Here is a 23,258-nt window from a genome sequence, read left to right on the forward strand (position 1 = left end):
TGTTCTTAGTAAATATTGATAAATGAAGATGCCCTGAACCAAATACCAGTAATTGTTTTAAAAAAACATATATAAGGTCCATAGATTCCACTCCCAAAGTTCTTACCACTAGAACATTCATGAAATAGCCTCCCATCAGAGCATAGACTCCTCCTGAAGCACCCACAAGAGATTTGAGTGGGTCAAAGATGGAGCTGGCTAGAGATCCTAAAGAAATAAAACACAAAGAATTAGATATGACTATAAAAATCATGAAGGATAAATCTTTCTAATCTAAGGTAAAAGTTGGGGAAGCTTGGACAATTATATTAACAAACAACAAATTCACCTTGTCCCTTCCATACTAGAAAAGTATAGCTATGTGGGCTAACTCCCTCAATTTTTATGAAACATTAAATGTTCAATATGAAGACAGTATAATGGTGATAAAAACACAGGCTCTGGAGCCAGAATAACCAGCTGTGACTTGAGCAAGTTTCTTAACGTCTCTGTGCCTTAGTTTCCCTGTTTACAAAATGGGGGTATTAATAGAACTTACCTCAATGGGTTGTCAGGAGAAGTAAATGAGTTTATATGTGCATCATGCTTAGAACACTCTGTGACATGTATTTTATACTTGTTAGCCATTGTTTCAAAATATCCTACATGTTCAGCCAAAACTATCAAAACACCTGAGACATTCCGACATTTTATTATCTAAAGGCTAGCTTTCTCATGGAGTCAAGATGTGGTCTCAGAATCCTTCTTAACATACTATTCAGCCACATTCACCAGGCAAGATGAAACCTATTGCTAACCCAATCTTATATTGCCTGAACCAAAACAAGACTTTAGAACCACCTTATGAAACTCTGAGGTGTTCTCTCTGTACTGCTTAGTTCTATTACTCATTCTCTTGCCTTCAAGGCCCTCCTTCATTCCTTAGGATACAACACAATACAATACCTACTTTATGCAAAAAAGACAAAGTGTCTGACCTTAGGAATCTTACAAATGGATGAGCAAACGGTTATCATAAAATGCAGAATATAACAACTACTATGATTTTTTTTAATGTAATAAATTTGCTACGGAAGCATTTAGGGAAGAACGACTTTCTCAGCAGAGAGGTGGAAGCCCTGCTACTCTGAGAGGAGGGAGACAGCATTTTGATTAAACTCTGAAGACCCTTTAAGATTGGACAGGGAAAACAAGGGGGAAGAAGGTCAGGACTTGGGGATCTGGAATAGCAAAGACATAGAAACAAAGTTATATGGATGACTGAAGATCAGTGAGAAGTAGTCCATTAGGATTAAAGCAGTGGTTTTCAAATGTTAACCTACAAACTAGGGCTGAGGTGGTTGTGTCTTAATCATGAGAAATTTATTTTTAAAATACACATGTCCACTTCTGGCCACAGAGAAGTGCCAAGGATAACATTTTTCCTCCTGCTTGAAACAGCTGAAAGTAGTGGACAAAATACACGAAACAATGGTCTTCAAGATACTGGACATCAGATAACAAAGGACAGTGAATCCTGAGAAACAAGAAATAAATAAGATGAGTTGACTAATTGCCCAGCTTACTGCCTTGAGAGAGACTGTAGGCTGCAGTACATGAAGGGGGAACCTAGGCAGATCACAGTAAACTTTAAGTTGATGAGATAGAGTCTAGAGTCTAGGTCCATATAGATCCAGGCAGCTATAGAGTTCAGACTGCTTCCAAGTAACTTAACTGAGTTACAGAACAAATCTAAGGAATGTGTATAGGAATATAATAATATCCACCATCCAAAAATAAAATGTCTAGCATCCAGACAAAAATTGTCAGACATGCAAAGAAGCAGGAAAGTATGACCCAAAATGAAGTGAAAAAAATCAATTAAAACCTAACAAACCTGGGAATTCCCTAGCGGTCCAGTGGTTAGAACTCCAAGCTCTCACTGCTGAGGGCCTTGGTTCAATCCCTGGTTGGGCAACTAAGATCCCACAAGCCACGTGGCACAGCCAGAAAACAAAAAACAAAAACAAAAAGACAAAAAAACCTATCAAAACTAAAAGAAGAGTTACCATATATGATCCAGCAATCCCATTCCTAGGCAAATATCTGGAGAAAACTATAACTTGAAAACATATATGCACGGCAATGTTCACTGCAGTACTAGTTACAATAGCCAAGACATGGAAGCAACCTAAATGTCCATCGACAGATGAACGGATAAAGAAGATGAGGTTAAAAAAAAAAAAAAAAAGAAGTGGTATACATACACAATGGAATAGTACTCAGCCATAAAAAAAGAATGAAAACAATGCCATTTGCAGCAACATGGATGGACATAGAGATTATCATACTACATGAAGTAAGCTAGACAGAAAGACAAATATAATATATCACTTATATGTAGAATCTTTTTTTTAACATCTTTATTGGAGTATAATTGCTTTACAATGGTGTGTTAGTTTCTGCTTTATATGGAATCTTTAAAAAATGATACAAATGAACTTATTTTCAATAGAGAAATAGACGCACGGGCATAGAAAACAAATTTATGGTTATCAAAAGGGAAGGGGGGGAGGGATAAATTAGGAGTTTGAGATTAACATATACACACTATTATATATAAAATAGATAACCAACAAGGACCTACTGTATAGCACAGGGAAATATACTCAATATCTAGTAGTAACCTATAAGGGAAAAGAATCTGGAAAAAAAAAAAAATATATATATATATGTATATATCTGAATTACTTTGCTGTACACCTGAAACTAACACAATATTGTAAATCAACTATACCTCAATTAAAAAAAATAAAAACCTACCAAAACTGACACAGGTGTAAGATTTAGCAAGTAAGGGCAATAAATAATTATTACAACTATATTCTCTATGTTCAAAAGTTAAATAGCACTATATAAGAAATGAAACAGGCTCAAATCAAACTTCTAAAGATGAAAACTACAATGTCTAAAATGAAAACATAAACTTGTTCAGTTGATTGGCTAATTAGACATTGCAGAAGAATAGATTAGTGAACATGAAGACATGGCAATAAAACTATCGAAAATAAAACACACAGAGAAGAATATTTTTTAAAATGCATACAGCATTAATGAGCTATAGGTCAATTTCAAGCAGTCTTCTGATATGTATAATAATAAATACATAATTGGAGTCCCCAGAAAAGAGGAATGAAAGCAGATACAGAAAAAAATACTTGAAGAAATTATGACCAAAGTTTTTCCAAAGTTTTATGAAAACTATAAACCCACAGATCCACGAACCTCAACAAATCCCAAACACAAGAGACGTGAAGAAAAGCACACCAAGGCATAACAAAATCACATTCTCAAAACAGTTAAAATTCTTAAAAGCATCCAGAACAAAAAGACATGCTTCATACTGAGGAACAAAGGTAAGGATGACAACAGATTTCTCATTGGAAACAATGCAAATGAGAAAACAACATTTTAAGGTACTGAAAGAAAAATACTGTCAAGCTATAATTCCAAACCTAATAAAATATATTACAACAATGAAGGCAAAATGAAGATTTTTTTTTCAGACATACAGAGGCTGGAAGAATTGATGACTAACAGACCCATGCTAAAAGAAATGTTAAAGGAAATTCTCAAGAAGACAAAAAAAGATATCAGATGGAAATATGGAGCTACACAAAGGAATGAAGAGCATTAGAAATGGTAAGGATGTGGGCAAATATACAAGATTTTGTTATTATTTAAATCTCTTTAGAAGTTCATTGTTTAACAGTTAAACTATTAGACTAACTACTAGGAATAATAAGTGAACTTATCAAGGTTGGAGGATACAAGATCAATATACGAAAACTCAACTGTATTTCTATGTAATAGCAATGAAAAATCAGACATAGAAATTTTAAAAATAGTACCATTTACAGTACATCAAAAATATGAAATATAGAAATAAATCTGACCCCAAAAATGTGCAAGACCTAAACACTGAAAACTAAAAAAGATGTTGAAAGGAATTTTGAAAGACCTAAATAAATAGAAATCTATACCTTGTTCATGGGTTGGAAGACTCCGATATTGTTAAAATGTCAATTCTCCCCAAGTTGATCTAAAGATTCATTGCAATCCAAATCAAAATCCCAGTAGACTTTTTTGTAGAAATTGACAAACTGATTCTAAAGTTCACATGGAAATGCAAAGGACCTAGAATAACCAAACCAACTTTGAAAAAGAGCAGAGTTGGAGCACTGACACATCCCAATTTCAAGACTTAATAGAAAACTACAGTAATCAAGACAGTATGGTATTGGTGTAAATATATACAAATGTATGAGGGAAACACAACAGAAAGTCCAGAAATAAACCCACATATATATGGACAATTGATTCTGACAAGACGCAAGGCAATTCAGTAAAGAAAGGATTGTCTTCTCAACCAATGATGCTGGAACAGTTAGACATTTACATTCAAAAAAGTGACACTTCAATCCATACCTTGCACCATGTATAAAAATGGATCGTATACCTAGATGTAAAGCCTAAGATTTTAAAACTTCTAGAACAAAACACAGAGAAAATCTTTGTGACCTTGGGCTAGGCAAAATTTCTTAAATATGACACTAAAAGCATAATTCCTAAAATTTAAAAACTGATAAATTATACTTAATCAAAATTCAAAAATTTGACTCTTCAGAAGATACTGTTAAGAGAATGAAAAGACAAGCAGCAAACTAGAAGGCAATATTTGTAAGTCACATATGTGATAAAGAACTTTTAATAGGGACTTCCCTGGTGGCACAGTGGCTAAGAATCCACCTGACAATGCAGGGGACAAGGGTTCAATCCCTGGTCCGGGAAGATCCCACATGCCGCAAAGCAACTAAGCCCGTGTGCCACAACTACTGAGCCTGTGCTCTAGAGCCCATGAGCCCACGTGCCACAACTACTGAAGCCCACGTACTCTAGGGCCTGCATGCCACAACTACTGAGCCCGCATGCTGCAACTACTGAAGACCAAGTGCCTAGAGTCCATGCTCTGCAAGAAGAGAAGCTACCACAATGAGAAGCCCGTGTACTGCAATGAAGAGAATCCCCCTGCTCGCCACAACTAGAGAAAGCCCACATGCAGCAATGAAGACCCAATGCAGCCAAAAAAAAAAAGAAATTGTAATAATAATATATAATAAGGAATGTAAAGGAATGCAATTCAATTTTTTTTTATTTGGTTGCGCTGGGTCTTAGTTGCAGCAGGCAGGCTCCTTAGTTGCAGCATGTGGGCTTCCTTAGCTGTGGCAGGCAAACCCTTAGTTGCGGCATGCATGTGGGACCTAATTCTCTGACCAGGGATCGAACCCAGGCCCCCTGGGTTCAGAGTCTTAACCACTGCACCACCAGGAAGTCCCCGTAATTCAATTTTTAAATGGGCAAAAGATTTAAACAGATACTTTACCGAAGAAGATATATGGATAGCAATTGAGCACATTAAAAGATGTTCACCCTCATTCTCATTAGGAAATGCAAATTTAAACCCAATGAGATACCTTTATATACCCAACAGATTGGCTAAAATTAAAAGACTGACCATAGCAAGTGTTGATGAGTATATGGAGGAACTGGAACTTATGGTGGGGATGTAAAATGGTACCACTTTGTTACCATGTGACCTAGTAATTCCACTCATAGGTATATACACAAGAGATCCACACAAAAACTTGTACACAAGTGTTTATAGCAGTATTATTCATAATAGCCAAAAAGTGAAAACAACCCAAATGTCCAGCAAATGGTGAATGGATAAAGAAAATGTGGTATATCCATACAATGGAATGTATCCAGCAATAAAAAGGAATGAAGTACTTATACATGTTCCAACATGGATGAAGGATGAAAACATTATGCTAAGTGGAAAAAAGAGTCAAAAAAGATCAAACTTTATGATTCCATTTCTATGAAATGTGCAGAATGGGTAAACCTAAAGAGACAGAAAGTAGATTAGTGGTTGTCTAAGGCTGGGGAAGGGATCTGGGGTGAGGAGTGGGGAGTGACTGCTAATGGGCACAGGGTTTCTTTGGGGCACAAAAATATTCTACATTTAGATTGTGATAAAGAGTGCATAACCCTGTAAATTAATTTTAAAACATTGAATTATACAGTTTAAATGGGTGAACTGTATGGTATATGAATTATATCACAGTAAAGCTATTTTAAAAGTTTGGTAGTTTCTTAAAAGTTAAATGTAACCCCATGATAGAATTCAGCCATTCTATTCCTAGGTATTTACCCAAGAGAACTGAAAACATTTGTCCACACGAAGACTGTACACCAGTGTTCATAGTAGCTTCATCTGTAATAGCCCCAAACTGGAAACAACCCAAATGTCCATCAACAGGAGAATGGATAAACAAATTGCTGTATATTCCCACCATGAAATACTACTCAGCAACAAAAAGGAATCAACTATTCATACACACAACAACATAGACAAACCTCAGAACAATTATGCTGAATAACAGAAGTGACCAAAAAAAAAAAGAATACTCCATGATTCCATTTATATAAAATTCTAGAAAATACAGCTGAACCTATGATAATCAGTGGTTGCCCGGGGAAGGTGAGGGAAGGACAGGGAGAGGCAGGAAGGTGAGATTCCAACAGGTTACCGGAAAATGTGGCGGAGAGTAACAATCACTACCTTGACTGTGGTGATAGTTTCATGGTTATATACACATATCAAAACATCAGCAGTTATTATATGTCAATTATACCTCACTAAACAGAAAAACAAAAGAACACAGATCCTAGGGCCATGTTCTCAGAGATTCTGATTCAGTAGATCTGGGTGGAATCTGAATAACTTTAGTTGTAACAAGCTCTCCAGGTGCTTCTGACCGTCAGTCAGGTTGGGGGACCCTGAGCGGAGTGCAGGCCGGCGCTCCTCAATCTTTACTAATCACGTGTGGATTTGTTCAAATGCAAGTTAGTAGGTCTGGCCTGGGGCTCAAAATTCTGCATTTTAACAAGGTCCCAGTTGATACCAATACTGCTAATTCAAGACCACACTTTGCCAGGAGCAAGGGCAGGGAAACTAAAATGATGTTACATATGAAGGAATCTGGGAAAAAAGCAAAGCAATGGGAGAAATGGATGATAGGGGTCAAAAGGTAAAAATAAAGTATTACTGCTTCCCTCATTTAAAAAAAAAAAAAGCAAAGCAAGAAAGACACTGAGCAGGAAGAAACTTCCAGAGGTGATAGATATGTTTGCAGCATAGAATGTGGTGATGAGTTCACGGGTGTATACTTATGTCCAAATGCATCGAGTTGTATACATTAAATACGTACAAAATTTTGTATGTCAATCACACCTCAAAAGTGATTTTAAAAACATTTTACCTCGTCTCCCTCTAACCTCTTCATATATAATTTCTTTTTTTAAAACATAATAAAGAAGTTTATTCTTCCTTAAAAAAGAAGGAGAAGGAGGAGAAGAAGAAAAGAATGAAAGGCAGTGGGGCCAGACAGTGGAGGGTAACGCAGAGCAATCTTGGACATTTCAGCTTTCTATCGGCCACTGTAAATGTTTTCGCAAGGGTGTAATATGATCTAATCTGTGTTTGAGGAAGGTGACAAGCAGCAGCGTGAAGGAGAGACTCGCATGGCAAAGAGATGCCTGCCAAAAGTTATTGCAAAAATGGGCCGAGGATGTGAACAGGTTATTCACGTTCTCTCCTCTCTCTCTACTCTGAAACTGGGGCAGAGCTGATTCCACAGGCTGAAATCAAGCTGTGGGAGAAGCAGGTATAGGAGCTGGAGCCAGGAAATACGGGTGTGTGCAGGGACAGAAGGAGGAGGTGGGAGAACAGGATCCACAGAGGTAGGAGGGAGGTAGAATGGGGAGCTGCATCACTAAGCCTGGCCAAGCCCATCTCTTTACCATGTCTCATGATGGTTTCCTGCTCTCTGTCCCCCCTGCTCTGGGAAGCAGGCACAGTTGTGATGGGCAAAATTTTGAGCACCACCATGGGTCAGATGGTGTGTCCCACCCACCCACCCCCGCCAAATATGTTGAACTCCTAACCCCCCAGCACCTCGGACTGTGACCTTATGTAGAAATAGGATTGTTGCAGATGTGACTGGTTAAGACGAGGTCATATTGGAGTATGGTGGGCCCCTAAACCAACATGACTGTGTCCTTATAAGCGGAGGAGACAGGGACACATGAAGGGAGAACGCCATATGACAATGGAGGCAGAGGTTGAAATGCTGCAGCTGCAAGGCAAGGAACCCCAAAGACTGATGGCCACCACCAGAAGCCGGGCAGAGGCAAGGACAGGTTCTCCCACATAGGTTCCGGAGGGAGCATGGCCCTTGACACCTGGATTAAGGCTTCTAGCCTCCAGAACTGGGAGACAATGCAGTTCTACCGTTTTAAGCCATCCAGTCTGTGGCAGCCCTAGGAAACTAATACAACTACCCACTGCAGTATAGGTAAATTCACTTACAAATGACATGTATAGGTACCGCTGCAGTATAGGTATATTCACTTATAAATTACATGTATATGTACCACTACATGTATATGTGTTTAAAAACACAAAAACAGAATTTTAAAGGATGGGCTATATTGGTTACACAACATTTTTAAATTATTTTTACTTCATTAATGATATAAAAAATTCTTATCAAGCAATAAGAAGACATGGAGGAAGCTTAAATGCATATTACTAAGTGAAACCAATCTGAAAAGGCTACATACTGTATGATTCCAATTATATGACATTCCAATTGTATGACATTCTGGAAAAGGAAAACGATGGAGACAGTAAAAAGATCAGTGGTTGCCAGGGATTGGGGGATGGGGAAGGATGAATGGGTGGATCATAGAGGATTTTTAGGACAGTGAAGTTACTCTGTATGATACTGTGATGATGGATACGTGTCAGTATACATTTGTCCAAAACCATAGACTGTACAATACCAAGGGTGAACCCTAGTTTTCATGGACTTTGGTTGATTGTGATACATCAATGCAGGTTAATCAGTTGTAACGAGTGTACCATTCTGTCGATAATGGAGGAGGCTGTGCCTGTGTGGGGGCAGGGGATGAATGGGAAATCTCGGTAGCATCCTCTCAGTTTTGCTGTGAACCCCAAACTGCTCTAAAAAATATTCTTTAAAAAGAAAATCTTTCAATGAGCAGTGTTATTAAATAAGCTTCATTATTTTTAAAAATCCTGGTTAAATATCATGACACAGAAATGCAAAGACATACTTCTAAGTTCAATTATTTTCCACGGAAGTTTTCTCTTAATCACTGTCATTACCAAAATATAAAATTTAAAAACAATGTCCAGTTTCAAATGGAAGAACTGCATCATTACCTACACTTATTCCAATTATGCAAAAATTTTGTTGTCACGTGGCTATTAATTCCCACCTTCCCTAACATCAGTCATGTGTTCTTGCAAACTAATCAGAAAGTGTTACAGTCAATAAGTTTAAAACCCGCTAAAACTCTTCACTGAGAAATTGTAAATCAGTTGAGAAAATTGTTTCCTGGCTTTTTAAGTGTGAACTTGTGAGAGTTATTGCATCTTCTTCAGGAGCAAAATCACATAATTATGGAATGATTCCCATTGACCAGTTTTCAAAATGCCCCTTTCATAGCATGAGTATCTTTGGAAAAGTAGTTACATTATCACTCCTTAAGAGAAATATACTATTATGTCTTTGAAGAGACATATTTTGTGTTTGTCTTTTCAGCAACATCTGTTAAGTAGCTTACTACTGAAAGCTTTTTGTTATCACAGAAAAAAAGAAAATTAGACACCCATCTTTATGTAAAAGAAAAATGCATAAAGTAATCTTTAAAATGAGCAAAAAATCAGAGGAATCCCTCTCACTGATTCCAGGACTTAAAATATAGCTACAGTGGTACTGACTATGTGGTATTGGTGGAGGGGTAGACACATTGATCAATGAAACAAAAAGGAGAACCCAGAAATTGTTCCACAAAACTACAGCCAGGGCTTCCCTGGTGGCGCAGTGGTTAAGAATCCGCCTGCCAATGCAGGGGACACAGGTTCGAGCCCTGGTCCGGGAAGATCCCATGTGCCACGGAGCATCTAAGCCCGTGCGCCACAACTACTGAGCCTGCACTCTAGAGCCCATGAGCCACAACTACTGAAGCCCGTGCACCTAGAGCCCGTGCTCCGCAACAAGAGAAGCCACCACAATGAGAAGCCCATGCACCGCAACGAAGAGTAGCCCCCTGCTCGCCACGACTAAAGAAAGTCTGCGCACAGCAATGAGGACCCAACACAGCCAAAAATAAATAAATACATTTATTTAAAAAAAAACAAAAAAAACTACAGCCAACTGATTTTTGACAAAGGTATAAAAGCAACTCGGTGAAGGAAGAATAGTCTTTTCAACAGATTATTCCAGAGTATTTGGATATCCATAGGCAAATAAACAAACAAAAAGAAAATCTAAACATCACACTTTATACAAAAACTAACCAACTCAAACGGATCACATACTTAAATGTAAAGTGCAAAACATAACTTTAGAAGATAACATAGGAGAAAATATTCAAAACAGGGCTCGGTGAAGGGTTCTTAGACATGACACCAAAAGCTCGATTCATAAAAGGAAAAATTGATAAACTGGAATTCATCAAAATTAAAAACATTTGCTCTGTGAAAGACCCTGTTAAGACAATGAAAACACAAGCTACAGATTAAAGAGAATATCTGTAAACTACATATTTGATAAAGGACTGGGATCTGGAATATATGAAGAACTCTCAAAATTCAACAGTTAAAAAAAATCTAATTATTTAGAAAGTGGGCAAAAGACATGAACAGACATTTCACTGAAGAGGATACACAGATGGCGAATAAGCCCATGAAGAGATGTTCAACATCATTAGCCATTAGAGAAATGCAAATTAAGACCATGATGAGATCACACATGTGTGAGCACAGCTAAAATTAAAAATAGTGACTGGGACTTCCCTGGTGGTGCAGTGGTTAAGAATCTGCCTGCCAATGCAGGAGACATGGGTTCGAGCTATGGTCTGGGAAGATCCCACATGCTGCAGAACATCTAAGCCCATGCACCACAACTACTGAGTCCGTGTGCCACAACTACTGAAGCCCACGTGCCTAGAGCCCGTGCTCCGCAACAAGACAAGCCAATGCAATGAGACGCCTGCACACCACAACAAAGAGTAGCCCCTGCTCACGGCAACTAGAGAAAGCCCACGAGCAGCAACGAAGACCCAACATAGCCAAAAATATTAATTAATTAATTAATTAAAAATAGTCACAAATGCTGGTGAGGATGCAGAAAACTGAATCACTTATACAAACCTGGGAGGAAAGTAAAATGAAACAGCCATTCTGAAAAACACTTTGGCTGGTTCTTAAAAAACTGAATATACAACTACCATACAACCCAACCAACTTGCTCTTGGACATTTATCCTAGAGAAATGAAAACTCATGTTCACAAAACTGTACTTATGTTTGCAAAAACCTGTACACAAATGTTTATAGCAACTTTATTTGTAATAGCCCAAAACTGGAATGTCCTCCAATGAGTGAAGGATTAAACTTGTGGTGCTTTTCCATCCACACCATGGAATACTACTCAGCAATAAAAATGAACTATTGAAACATGCAACAACCTACATGAATTTCCAGAGACTTATGCTGAGTGAAGAAGGCTAATCCTGAATGGCTATATACTGTATTATTCTATTTATATAACATTCTTGAAGTGAGAAAATGATAGACACAACAGATTAGTGGTTGCTAGGGGTAAAGGAACATGTAAGGGGTGGGAGAGAAGAGGGTATGGCTGTAAAAATGCAACTGTGAGGAATCTTTATGGTGTTGGAAATATTTTACTTTGTATCAGTGTAGATGTCCTGATTAGGATACTGTACTATAGTTTTGCAAGCTGTTACCATTGTGGGTAACTGGTTAAAGGGTACATGGAACCTCTAGGTACTTAATTTCTTACAGTGTAAATCTATAATTATCTCAAAATAAAAAGTTTAATTTTTTAAAGTTTCTAAGAAATAAATGGATAGATAGGAGTTCTAATATTTTCTGCCCACACCCTAATGAATCATCTTTGGCACACCCAGTATGAGAGATCATTGGCATATGCCGCTAGTCCCAGGGTGATAGTCCCTACCCAGTCTTTGGGTCCCTTTAGCTATTCTCAACATTCTCTTGAAGTTATCTTCCTTAAATGCAATCTTGATCACCTTATTTCCCCAAATCATTAGTCTTGACAAATAAGGACCTTCTGGCTTTAGTCCTTTATCCAATATATACACCTGAACACCAAACTACTCAGTTTCCAATGGCACAAAACCCTGTCTGACTGTGAGGTACCTGAGAATGAGCACAAAGACCTCTCTATACGCTTATCTTATCTCTAATTAACGTATTTCTAAACTTATCAAGTACCCTAGCACATATGAGGAATGCAATAAATCTTGATTTAAATGTTTATTACTGGGCTTCCCCGGTGGCGCAGTGGTTAAGAATCTGCCTGCCAATGCAGGGGACATGGGTTCAAGCCCTGATCCGGGAAGATCCCACATACCACGGAGCAACTAAGCCCGTGAGAAACAACTACTGAGCCGGCGTGCCTAGAGCCCGTGCTCCACAACAAGAGAAGCCACCGCGGTGAGGAGCCCCTGCTCCCGCAACTATAGAAAGCCCGTGGGCAGCAACGAAGATCCAACGCAGCCAAAATAAATAAATAAAATTTATTTTTAAAAAAATGTTTATTACCTTTGTTTATTACCTCCTAAGAGTCCAGAGGTGTTGATTCTGTGTTGCATTCAGAACACTAACCTGCAATCACTCCTGCCAGGTACACCAGCCCCACGCGGAGGCCTTTGTGGACCATTTCCAAGGGGATACCCAAAACGAGCTGCATAACAAGATTCCCCAGGATGTGCTGAACTCTGCAGAGACAAACACAGTTGTCAAATATTATGACTAGCCCAGGCAGTTATTTCCTTGGGAGATTAACAGGCATTGATGTGTTGTTTCTAGTTAAGAACTTGCTTAACTTGAATTCCACTTTCCAATTTTTTTAGGCAACTTTTTAACAAAATAAAATCTTACACGAAGCCTCAATATGTAAAGCAGATAAAAGGACATTTTAGAAGTACACTTATTTTTTGTTATGGCCGCACTGTGAGGCATGTGGGATCTTAGTTTCCGGATTAGGGATCGAACCCGTGCCCCCTGCAGTGCAAGTGTGGAGTCTCAACCACTGCACCGCCAGGGAAGTCCCAGAAGTATACATTTATTTTATAAGCTCTGTTTTACAACAATTACTGATAATGTCAAACAAAGAGCAATGAGGCTTCTTTAAGGAAAATAAGCTTGCAGTTACGGGGTTTAGATGACAACTGCCATGATATGTCAGCTTCGGCATATGCTTTTGTTTTGGTTGCATAGTAGTACTGAGAAAATACTAATTCACTCATGTTGAGTCTATTTTAATAGATTTTTTTTTTTTTGGCTGCATTGGGTCTTTGTTGCTGAGCGCGGGCTTCCTCTAGTTGCGGGGAGCAGGGGCTACTCTTCCTTGCAGTGCGTGAACTTCTCATTGTGGTGGCTTCTCTTATTGTGGAGCACGGGCTCTAGGTGTGCGGGCTTCAGTAGTTGTGGCACGCGGGCTCAGTAATTGTGGCTCACAGGCTCAGTAGTTGTGGTGCATGGCTTTAGTTGCTCCGCGGCATCTTCCTGGACCAGGACTCGAACCCGTGTCCCCTGCGTTTGCAAGCGGATTCTTAACCACTGCGCCACCAGGGAAGCCCCAAAATTTCAATAGATTTTTAAACAACATGTCTTGCAAGTTCAGGATAGTCTTTAATGAAACAGAGATGGGAAGAGAAACTTCATTCCCAATTCTACATTAAAAAGGCTTTTTCTTTTTAAGTTTACCAGAATAAAAAAAAAAGAAGTTACCTAGTAACAATAGCTAAAGTTGGTATCTCCCATGTACCATAATTTGGCATATAACATTTTTGAGTACAGATGCTTTTTATTATACTTTTTAAATAGGGAAAAATATTTTTAAGTGAAATTCACATTATTTTACTTGTCAAACCCCACAAGCATCTCTGGAGAATCTCTGAATGTAATTTAGCAAATTACCACATTACAGTAATCCTTAATTTACTTGCCATGTAGCACAATGCTTTATTTTTTTTAAGAGATTTTGGGTTAAACCAAAAAGTTAAAAAATAACACAGGTGTTGAATCTTCCACAAAGTGCAGCCGCTTTCATATTAGTTTTAGGGATTGTGTTTTTGAATTCTAATTTACTTAAAAGATATCCAGCAGACCACTGAAAAGGTTCTCTGGGCAAACCCTACAGAAAGATTACTTACATTTAGGCCACATGTGCATCCAGCCACAACTATCACTGTACAAGCCATCTTCAAAGACGTGAGACGTAACATATAATTCAGCACAGAACAGCCTAGCCAGGACAGTTACACCAACCTTATGGAGACCTCAGACATAAACAGGTTTTTGAAATATGTGCACCTTGTGAATTAGAACAAGAAGTTCAAAGAAAGCTATCCCGTCCTGTCCTCTGGGAACAGTGTGAGGACAAAGTGACTAATAGCACAAAACCCCAAAGAATCACCCCAAGCACTCTTTCTGCTGCTCAACAGCTAGAGTAGAAGTGGCATAATGCTGAGATCCTGTCATATACCCAGAAGAGAAATACTAATTTTTTTCATCCAAATTCTATGCACCATTCAAGGTCCAGCTTGAATCCATGTCATCTGTGAAGCCATCCCCATCCTGATCATCCCCTTTTTCTGTTTATATTTATGTAGTTAATCCAACATCCATTTCTTTATCCCTTGTCTACCTTCTCTAGTGAGGGTAGAAGAGCTGGTATTGATTTTCCCAATCTCTCTTAGCTAGGGGTAGCCAGGTCATGTAGTCCTGGCCAATGAGACGCAGGTAAGAACACTGCTAGGAGACTTTTAAGAGAGCCTCTATCTAAACGAAAGGGATGGATGTCACCAGTACCTGGTACTACCTCTTCCCCCTTCCTGCTTTGAATGCAGAGCTACAGCAGCCAACTTGCAACCATGACAGAAAGACGAAGGGAAAAGCAGAGATGTCAGCACAGGATCAAGAGTCCTGGCTTCATTAAACAGATGAACCAACCAGCTACCGCTGGGCTTCTTATATGGGCAAAAGATTTACCTACATTTGTTTAGGCCCCTGTTACATTTTCTTGTCACTTGCATCCGAAAGCATCCCTAATTTATACAACCCCATATGTGCCATGTCCTACACAGCCTTGCGAATTTTTTTTGAGCACCTTACTATATGTGTCAGACGCTGTAAAAATTGTTAAAACCGTTGTCTCATTTAATCACAGCAACCTTATGAGGTAGGTACTATTACCCCATTTTAGAGATGTGGAAACCGAGGCACAAAGAGGTTAAATAACTACAGTATACTGTAATACTATACTGCCTTGCATTACTATTTAACTGACTGCTCCCCCTTATAATTTTAAAGTCTTTGAGTGCAGAAGCCACATTCGCTTCAAACATACTTGTTAAATGGAAAACTAAAGTGTGGAAGTATCCACAGAAATGGGGCAATTGGTGATTTTGTCCCTAACTTGTCATGCCTCTGAGCCCTGTGTCCTGCCATGGATCCCTATTTAGCCACTGGCCAGAGTTATCTTTCAAGGTCCAGGGCTGGGTAGGTTGCATACATGAAGTTGGCCTCATCTGAAACCCCAGGAGCCCACCAGAGAGGAGGGGCCAGCAGCGAGCTGCTCACTGTCTGCAGTGCGCATGGTGAATCACGGATTCTGAGCAAGGTCAGAAGGCTATTAGCATTTAAGAAACTGTAAGCAGGGACTTCCCTGGTGGCGCAGTGGTTAAGAATCTGTCTGCCAATGCAGGGGATACGGGTTCGAGCCCTGGTCCGCGAAGATCCCACATGCCACGGAGCAACTAAGCCCATGCACCACAACTACTGAGCCTGCGCTCTAGAGCCCGCAAGCCACAACTACTGAGACTGTGAGCCACAACTACTGAAGCCTGAGCACCTAGAGCCTGTGCTCCTCAACAAGAGAAGCCACAGCAATGAGAAGCCCACACACCACAACGAAGAGTAGCCCCTGCTCACCGCAACTAGAGAAAGCCCGCACGCAGCAACAAAGACCCAATGCAGCCAAAAACAAATAAATAATTTTTTTTTAAAAACTGTACCTGCCAAAAATGGCAGGCTCCACATCACCTATTGCTTGTATTATTCTACATGAACATTATTATACACTCATCGAAAGGCTCAGGAATTAATTTTTTAAGTGTTTGGCAGAGGTGTGGAGGATGGCACTGATGATTCACATTTTCAAAGGAACATTTAACAACATCACACAGCTTGAGGGACACACTTCTGGTTTGGTAACGATTTCTCTTTTCATTAATATTCCTACATACATACCAATATTAGGCAGTTACAATGCAATACAAAGTACACTGGACCTAGAGTTAGCACTAATGGGTTGAGATCCTCACTCTATAACTTAGCTGTGGGACACGGAGCAAGAGTCTACATCCCATAAGCCTCAGACACGAAACAGCAGGAGTAATACATGCCTCCTAGGGTTGCCATGAGGCTCAAACAAGATTATGGACGTGAAAGTGCCTGATCAATAATAAAGCACCGGGCTTCCCTGGTGGCGCAGTGGTTGAGAGTCCGCCTGCCGATGCAGGGGACATGGGTTCGTGCCCCGGTCCGGGAAGATCTCACATGCCGCGGAGCGGCTGGGCCTGTGAGCCATGGCCGCTGAGCCTGTGCTCCGCGGCGGGAGAGGCCACAACAGTGAGAGGGCCGCATACCGCAAAAGAAAAAAAATAATAATAAATAAAAAATTTAAAAAATAATAATAATAAAGCACCGAACAAATGCTCGGGGTTACAATGACTTATAGTCACCTCTGATATCAGTGACTTAACTGTCAGTCCTTACCCAGCATGCACCAGCATGTATGAGATAAACCTCCAGGCTTCCTCCCTCTTCTCAGGACTGTAGATAAAGGGACTCTCCAAGATGCCTGAGTCCAAGGTGATCCACTGTTTCTGCGGCTTCCACACAGCATAGTAAATAAACACTGCCAGCTGACAGGGAGGGGCAGACACAGACGTTAACCACACCTTCTGCAGAGAGAGGCCCCGTTAAAGCGCACGGGCACTACCTCTGTTTCAAACAATTAGCTCTCAAGAGGGCCACTCTCTAGCATGTGCTCAGAAGATGACAGGAATTCAATTCCCTGCCATATATCTGACCCTACAACTGTGGGCGCTTCCTCCAGCGATCAGGAGCAGTTGTAGACCAAACTGCAAAGAAGAATCTTTCGAACCCACTTTCCCCTCTTAAATACCCACTGCCCTCATCTTCCCACACTCACTATTTGGTCGTTCATTTACAACTTAATGTGAAATTAAGTCACTGCTGGCTTCTGAAGAATAGAGGAGGGAAAGGGAAAAATAGTAACTTTGCAGTGGAGAAGCCTGGCAAACATGACCTTAGCCAAGTGATGAAGGTGAACGTCACAGGGATGTCGTGTGGATGTCCCCTGTCCTCTGCTACCTGACGTGATCTGATGAGAAGGGTAATTCACTTCTGTGGTCTTCCTCCCTCAAACCCATAACTTCAGTCTAATCACGAGAAAAACATCAGACATCCCAGACCGGGGGACATTCTACAGGATACCCGGCCAGTACTCCTCAAGACTATCAAAGCCATGGAAAGCAAAGACTGAAACTGGGAAGTGGACTTCGCCTCCCCAGGAGTGGTGCGTCCGTGCACGAGCCTCGCGGGTCTGCGGCGGCAGACCTTGTAAGGTCTGCCCTTACGAGGGGTGAGGGGTAAAGGCAGGGGCAGGGGCAGGGGCGAGACGGCTGCCGCCACGGTCAGGAGTCAGGACGCATTCGACGCCATCGTGATGGCGGATGAGAGGTTTCACGGGGAAGGGTATCAGGAAGGCTATGAAAAAGGAAGTAGTTTGGGTATGATTGAAGGAAGGCAGCATGGCACGTTTCATGGAGCTAAAATCGGATCTGAGATCGGGTGCTACCAAGGTTTCGCTTTTGCTTGGAGATGTCTCCTGCACGGTTGCTCCACTGAGAAAGACAGCAAATAGATGAAGGTCTTAGAATCGTTGATTGCAATGATTCAGAAATTCCCTTATGATGACCCTACTTATGATAAACTTCACGAAGACTTAGACAAAACTAGAGGGAAATTTAAGCAGCTTTGTTCATTATTAAACGTTCAGCCCAACTTTAAAATTAGCACAGAAGGTTCTGGACTTTCATTTTGATGACAGACGAACAGACAAAACATCAAGGAACAGATGTTCGTATGTTAAGTGTTTAAAATATGATTAAAGGCAAAACAATGATGGGGGATTCATTGTTTTGCAGGGAGGGTTCCAGCTTGGCCAGTGAAAGGGCTTCCTTCCCCTGAGGTCTGCCTTCATCACCCCGGTGCCCCCCACAGGGCCCCTCCACACAAGCCTATCCTTTGTTGGGTCCTGTCTGCTCTCCAGTCTGAACGCAGCCCTGGCAGAGCCCTCGCCGGGCTGCTGTCTCTGATCCAGGATCCAGGCCGTTGGCTCATGGGTTCTCGCCACCTGGCAGGCCTGGCTGGATATAGACTCAGGTTGGCTCTGGATAGGATAAACCTCCCATTTAACCCCCCCCCCAGGCTTTGGTCAGTGCTCAGAGGGACAGTTTTTTAAAAAATGAGAGCCACGGGGTTGACACGAAGCAGGTTAATGGGAAAGAGTGATGGGTACTGTGACATTTATTGACCCTTGAGATGGGCCAGTGCTGTGACCTGCTTCTCATGTTTTATTTAGTCCCTTCAGTAGCCCATGAGGTGGGCGTTATTCCTGTTTTACAGTCGAGGAAACGGAGGCCCAAGAGACTGCCTGGTCCAAGGGCAGTGGGCGGCAGAGTTGGGAATCCAACCCCCATCTCCTGGTGCCCGCTCTGGAACCCGCGGTCGCACCCAAAGGCTCGGGGTCCCTGCCCGCAGATCCCCGCTGTGCCCCGTGGAGTCCTGGGGCGTCGCCTGTGGCCATGGACGTGGGCGTCTGGCTGAGAGGAGGAAAGGCCAGCCCTGTCCCCAGGGAGCCGGGACGTGCTCTTCCTGTGTCCCCGGGTGGATGGGGCTCTGCAGCATCAAAAATGGCCAAGGGGAGGGGATTTTAAGGCCACCGCTCTACGTGCAGAAACTTTGGAGCCTTACTGCAGCCTTCCTTTTAGTGTGAGTTCTCTGTCTTCTGCCCGGACTTAAAGGCATCGTCTATACGTGGTGAGGTCCTGGCAGGCCAGTCCCCCATGAGATGCGTGGCTCCCGGGCATTTCTCTGCAAGTGATGGCCCGTGTCCAGGCCCCTCGGGCACCCCGGCCAGAGCCCTCTCCCCACCCGCTACTGGCCCAGGGAGCAGATTTGGAAGCCGTGAGTGAAATTAGCACGCGGGTAGCCGTGAATCTGCTCCAGATTTCAAAATCATTCCAGAGCGTCTGGGTAGACTGTGCTCCCCTGGCAGCTGCTGGGGGGCCTCTGCGGGGCCTGGGACGCTGGCCCTCACCATGTGCCGAGGAGGAAGAAACGGCTTCTAGTTGTTGGAGGACAAGACTCCGCCTTTATCCTGCTTGGCTTTCTTATGTGTGTCTCGCTGTAAGTTCATGGCCTGCAGTCCCAACCTCAGTTCTGCGGAGCCCAGGACCGGGCACATGGCCTCAGATGTGCCTTTGTACAGACACCAGCAGCGCTCATCTCTGGCTGGTGGAATGAAAGGGCTTTTGTTGTCATTTTCCTGGGTGGATTTTTGTGTTTTCTAAACTATCTGTTTGGACAATGTATTATTTTTATAATTGGAGAAAAAATAAACAGTATATTTTAAAGCAAAAAAAAAACAAAAAAAGGACTGAGACACTGTCACAGATCAGAGTAAACTGGGGGGAATGTGAAAATTAAATGCAGCATGATACCCTGGGTTCGAGGGTACAAGAGGGACAGAAAGAGGACACTAATGGAAAAATTGGAAAAGGCCAAATTAAGCCTGTGTTTAGTTAATACTAATATACTAATATGAGTTTCTTAGTTTTGACAAATGTACTATGGAAATATAAGATATTAGCAATGGGAGAAATTGTGTCAGGGGTATACAGGAACTCTCTGTACTATCTCTGCAAATTTTCTGTAAAGCTAAAATTATTCCAAAATAAAAAATTTGTTTTAAAAAAGATTTTTTCTTTTTTTTTGGCCATGCCACATGGCTTGTCAGATCTTAGTTCCCCAACCAGGGATCAAACCCGGGCCCCTGGCAGTGAAAGCGTTGAGTCCTAACCACTGGACTGCGAGGGAATTCCCAAATGTGTTTAAAATTTTTTAATTAGGAAATTCTCTGGTGGTCCAGTGGTAAAGAATCCACCTTCCAATGCAGGGGACGCGGGTTTGATCCCTGGTTGGGGAACTAAGATCCCACATGCCGTGGAGCAACTAAGCCTGTGCGCCACAACTAGAGAGAAGCCCGCAAGGTGCAACAAAAAAAAAGACCTTGCATGCCGCAACTAAGACCCAACGCAACCAAAAAAATTAATTAAATAAATAAAATTATTTTTTTAAAAAAATGGCCTTTGGCCTTCAACTATAAGTCTTACCCCCAGGTCTCCAGTCCTGGCCTACTCTGTAGATTTTTTTTTTTTTTTTTTTTTTTTTTTCCTGCGGCACGCGGGCCTCTCATTGTTGCGGCCTCTCCCATTGCGGAGCACAGGCTCCGGACGCTCAGGCTCAGCGGCCATGGCTCACGGGCCCAGCCGCTCCGCGGCATGTGGGATCTTCCTGGACCGGGGCACGAACCTGTGTCCCCTGCATCGGCAGGCGGACTCTCAACCACTGCGCCACCAGGGAAGCCCCTACCCTGTAGATTTTAAACTTGCCAAGCCTCCACAATTACATGAGCCAATTCCTTAAAATAAATCAATCTCTCTCTCTCCATATACATGTGTAGGTAGATAGATGATAGATACATAGATAGATAATGTGTGTGTGTGTGCGGGTGTATACATCCTATTGGTTCTGCTTCTTTAAAGAATCCTGACTAATACAGTCCCTGATAAGGAAGTTGAAGCATCAGTGGGAATTAAGAGGATGACTTCCTAATGGCCCTAAAGTCACACCCCACAGGCAGCCATCCTCTGTCAATTCCTTTATGAGGCATCATGGTGTGAGAGAAAAAGCTGGGTGAGATAAGGCTCAGGAGAAGCCCAGTCCTGGCCAAATAACTAAGTATGTGGCCTTGGGCAAATCGCCCCATGTCTCTGGGCCTTGCACTCTTTTCTGGAAAACAAAAGGGCTCACTAGACCAGAGTCTGAAACCCACTACATGCTGCCCATAGTAGACATCATTACAGGATCCCATTTTTTTCCTACTGAAATCTGGAGGCAACTTATAATTCTTCTAAACATATGGCTCCTGATAGACCTTACCAATCAATCAAAGTTGGTTCATGAGATCAAACCAATTTGCAACCCCAAAATCATTTGATTTCTAAAGTCCCCACAAACTAAAATGAAACGAAACCACTAAAACTGTGGTCACTGCTGGGCAGGGGAGTTGTTTGAAAAATAAAACTCAACCCTTGCCTAAAAGTGACTGGGAACATAAGAAAAACCTGGGAAGGGAACTCTGGAGAGGGTGAGGTCGAGTTCTGTGTGTGCTGTACTTGCCATCGCCAAGCTCTCCTCTTACATTTTTCAGTCTTTATCTAGACCTGATCTAAAGCCGCAGTGTGTGTGCAACCCCCCAGAGGTCCTTGCACCAGTGCCCACCACCCCGAATGCTTACCTCAGCAATGCTGATGGAGATGATGAACACAGGGGGTGGGAGGCAGTTAGCTCTTTCCAGGTATGTTCTTCGCACCGGTTCAGGAAGCATCCATTTTGAGACAATCCTGTGGACCTTTTTAAGCCTGAAGGGATCTTTACCTGCCCTGTCCGCTCTCAGTTTCTCCTCTTCCAGCATTTCTTTCATCTCTCTATCCCTATTTAGATTCACGTCTTCTTCCATTTCCAAATTATGAGCAGCAGCCATTATCCTGGGTCCACCCTCCACCTGAAAGGGACATGAATGTCAGGGAAAAACAGATGACCCTATAGTGTTTGGGCCATGGCTCTTTCCTCGGCTCTCTGGCACAACCATTGGTTTCCAATGCCTTTCCTGTGTGTTAATATAAGGCAGCTGAAGATCTGGTGCCCAAATGTACATAATATCCATACCCTTGTCACCAGTGTGTAATGGTGAGAAAGCACTAGAGTCTCCCCAGTGGAGGGAGAGGACTCCCCAGAAGTCATTTATGGATTCATCTATTGACACCACCCAAAGGATGGACTGGAAATTTGGGATGGCAACTCTACCTCATATACCAATTCCTTCCCCTCTGCCACTGACTCTCAAAGCAACCACTAGTGTAAGAAGTAGCTTTGCCACGAGGTGAAGTATCTCAGAGCCCAAACCACGCTCACTGCATAACTGAACTCAGTTTTGTCCAGCTTAAGTAAATAATCTCCTTTCCCTTCTTAGTTTCATCTTGCTTCTGCTCCCAGGCCAAACACAGATCTCTAGTTTCTGATTCAGAATCAAAAATGATTTACTGAGCATTGACTATATATCAGGTACTATGCTAGGGGCCCCATTATAGGTTAAAATTTTCGCTTCCCATTCCCCCCTCAAAAATGATTTAAACCCACATCTTCTCCTTCTAAATTATCAGAATTTATTTATTTATTTATCTCCTTCTAAAATGCCACCTTGCCCATTCTGTAGCACTTGGGAATTAAGTAGACCCTTCCTTACTGGTTCTCCAGATACAACATTAACACCCTCGCTAAAACACATCCTTCCAACAATTCTCTGACATCTGACACTCTTGGCTGAGTTCCTACTAATTTCCACATCCAGTATTCCCTTGAACTCAATCCTCAACATCCAAACACTCAAGGATTTATTCAACAGATACCTGTTGAACACCTACTCTGTATCAGGCCACCATCCCTATCCCAAAGTGTTTAAAATGTCATGCAGGAGGCTGAGGTCAATAAAAATTACACAAATAATTGTACAGTTACAGCTGTGCTAGGTGATACCAAGCAGATACATAGGTTACTGAGGCAGCATGTCTGTA

At 41.6% G+C, this 23,258-nt stretch overlaps 1 protein-coding gene, 1 long non-coding RNA gene and 1 pseudogene across 9 annotated transcripts in view; 2 read left to right on the forward strand and 1 right to left on the reverse strand.

Moving 5' to 3' along the window:
• The window catches only part of LOC137218539 (uncharacterized), a 69,213-nt gene that overhangs the window by 26,975 nt on the left and 18,980 nt on the right, over positions 1-23,258 (forward strand). For 2 of the 3 annotated variants that reach the window (XR_010940732.1, XR_010940733.1), the window contains exon 3: positions 3,546-3,681. This is a non-coding gene — a long non-coding RNA (uncharacterized lncRNA). Of the gene's footprint in view, positions 1-3,545; positions 8,061-23,258 lie in introns of those variants that run through there. The other variant, XR_010940731.1, reaches the window with a different exon arrangement.
• Positions 1-23,258, reverse strand: part of RHBDL2 (rhomboid like 2) — a 56,674-nt gene that overhangs the window by 7,323 nt on the left and 26,093 nt on the right. For 5 of the 6 annotated variants that reach the window (XM_067725571.1, XM_067725572.1, XM_067725573.1 and 2 more), the window contains 4 exons: positions 21,923-22,189; positions 17,029-17,177; positions 12,850-12,962; positions 107-207 (listed from right to left, as the gene is read on the reverse strand). In XM_067725571.1, the coding sequence (XP_067581672.1) occupies positions 107-207; positions 12,850-12,962; positions 17,029-17,177; positions 21,923-22,168 (609 nt within the window). In that variant the 5' untranslated portion in view covers positions 22,169-22,189. The remainder of the gene's footprint in view (positions 1-106; positions 208-12,849; positions 12,963-17,028; positions 17,178-21,922; positions 22,190-23,258) is intronic. The other variant, XM_067725574.1, reaches the window with a different exon arrangement.
• On the forward strand, positions 17,298-18,898 carry LOC137212407 (protein LTO1 homolog pseudogene; annotated as a pseudogene).

The sequence above is a fragment of the Pseudorca crassidens genome, chromosome 2 (genome assembly GCF_039906515.1).
Source record: "Pseudorca crassidens isolate mPseCra1 chromosome 2, mPseCra1.hap1, whole genome shotgun sequence".
Taxonomy (NCBI): domain Eukaryota; kingdom Metazoa; phylum Chordata; class Mammalia; order Artiodactyla; family Delphinidae; genus Pseudorca; species Pseudorca crassidens.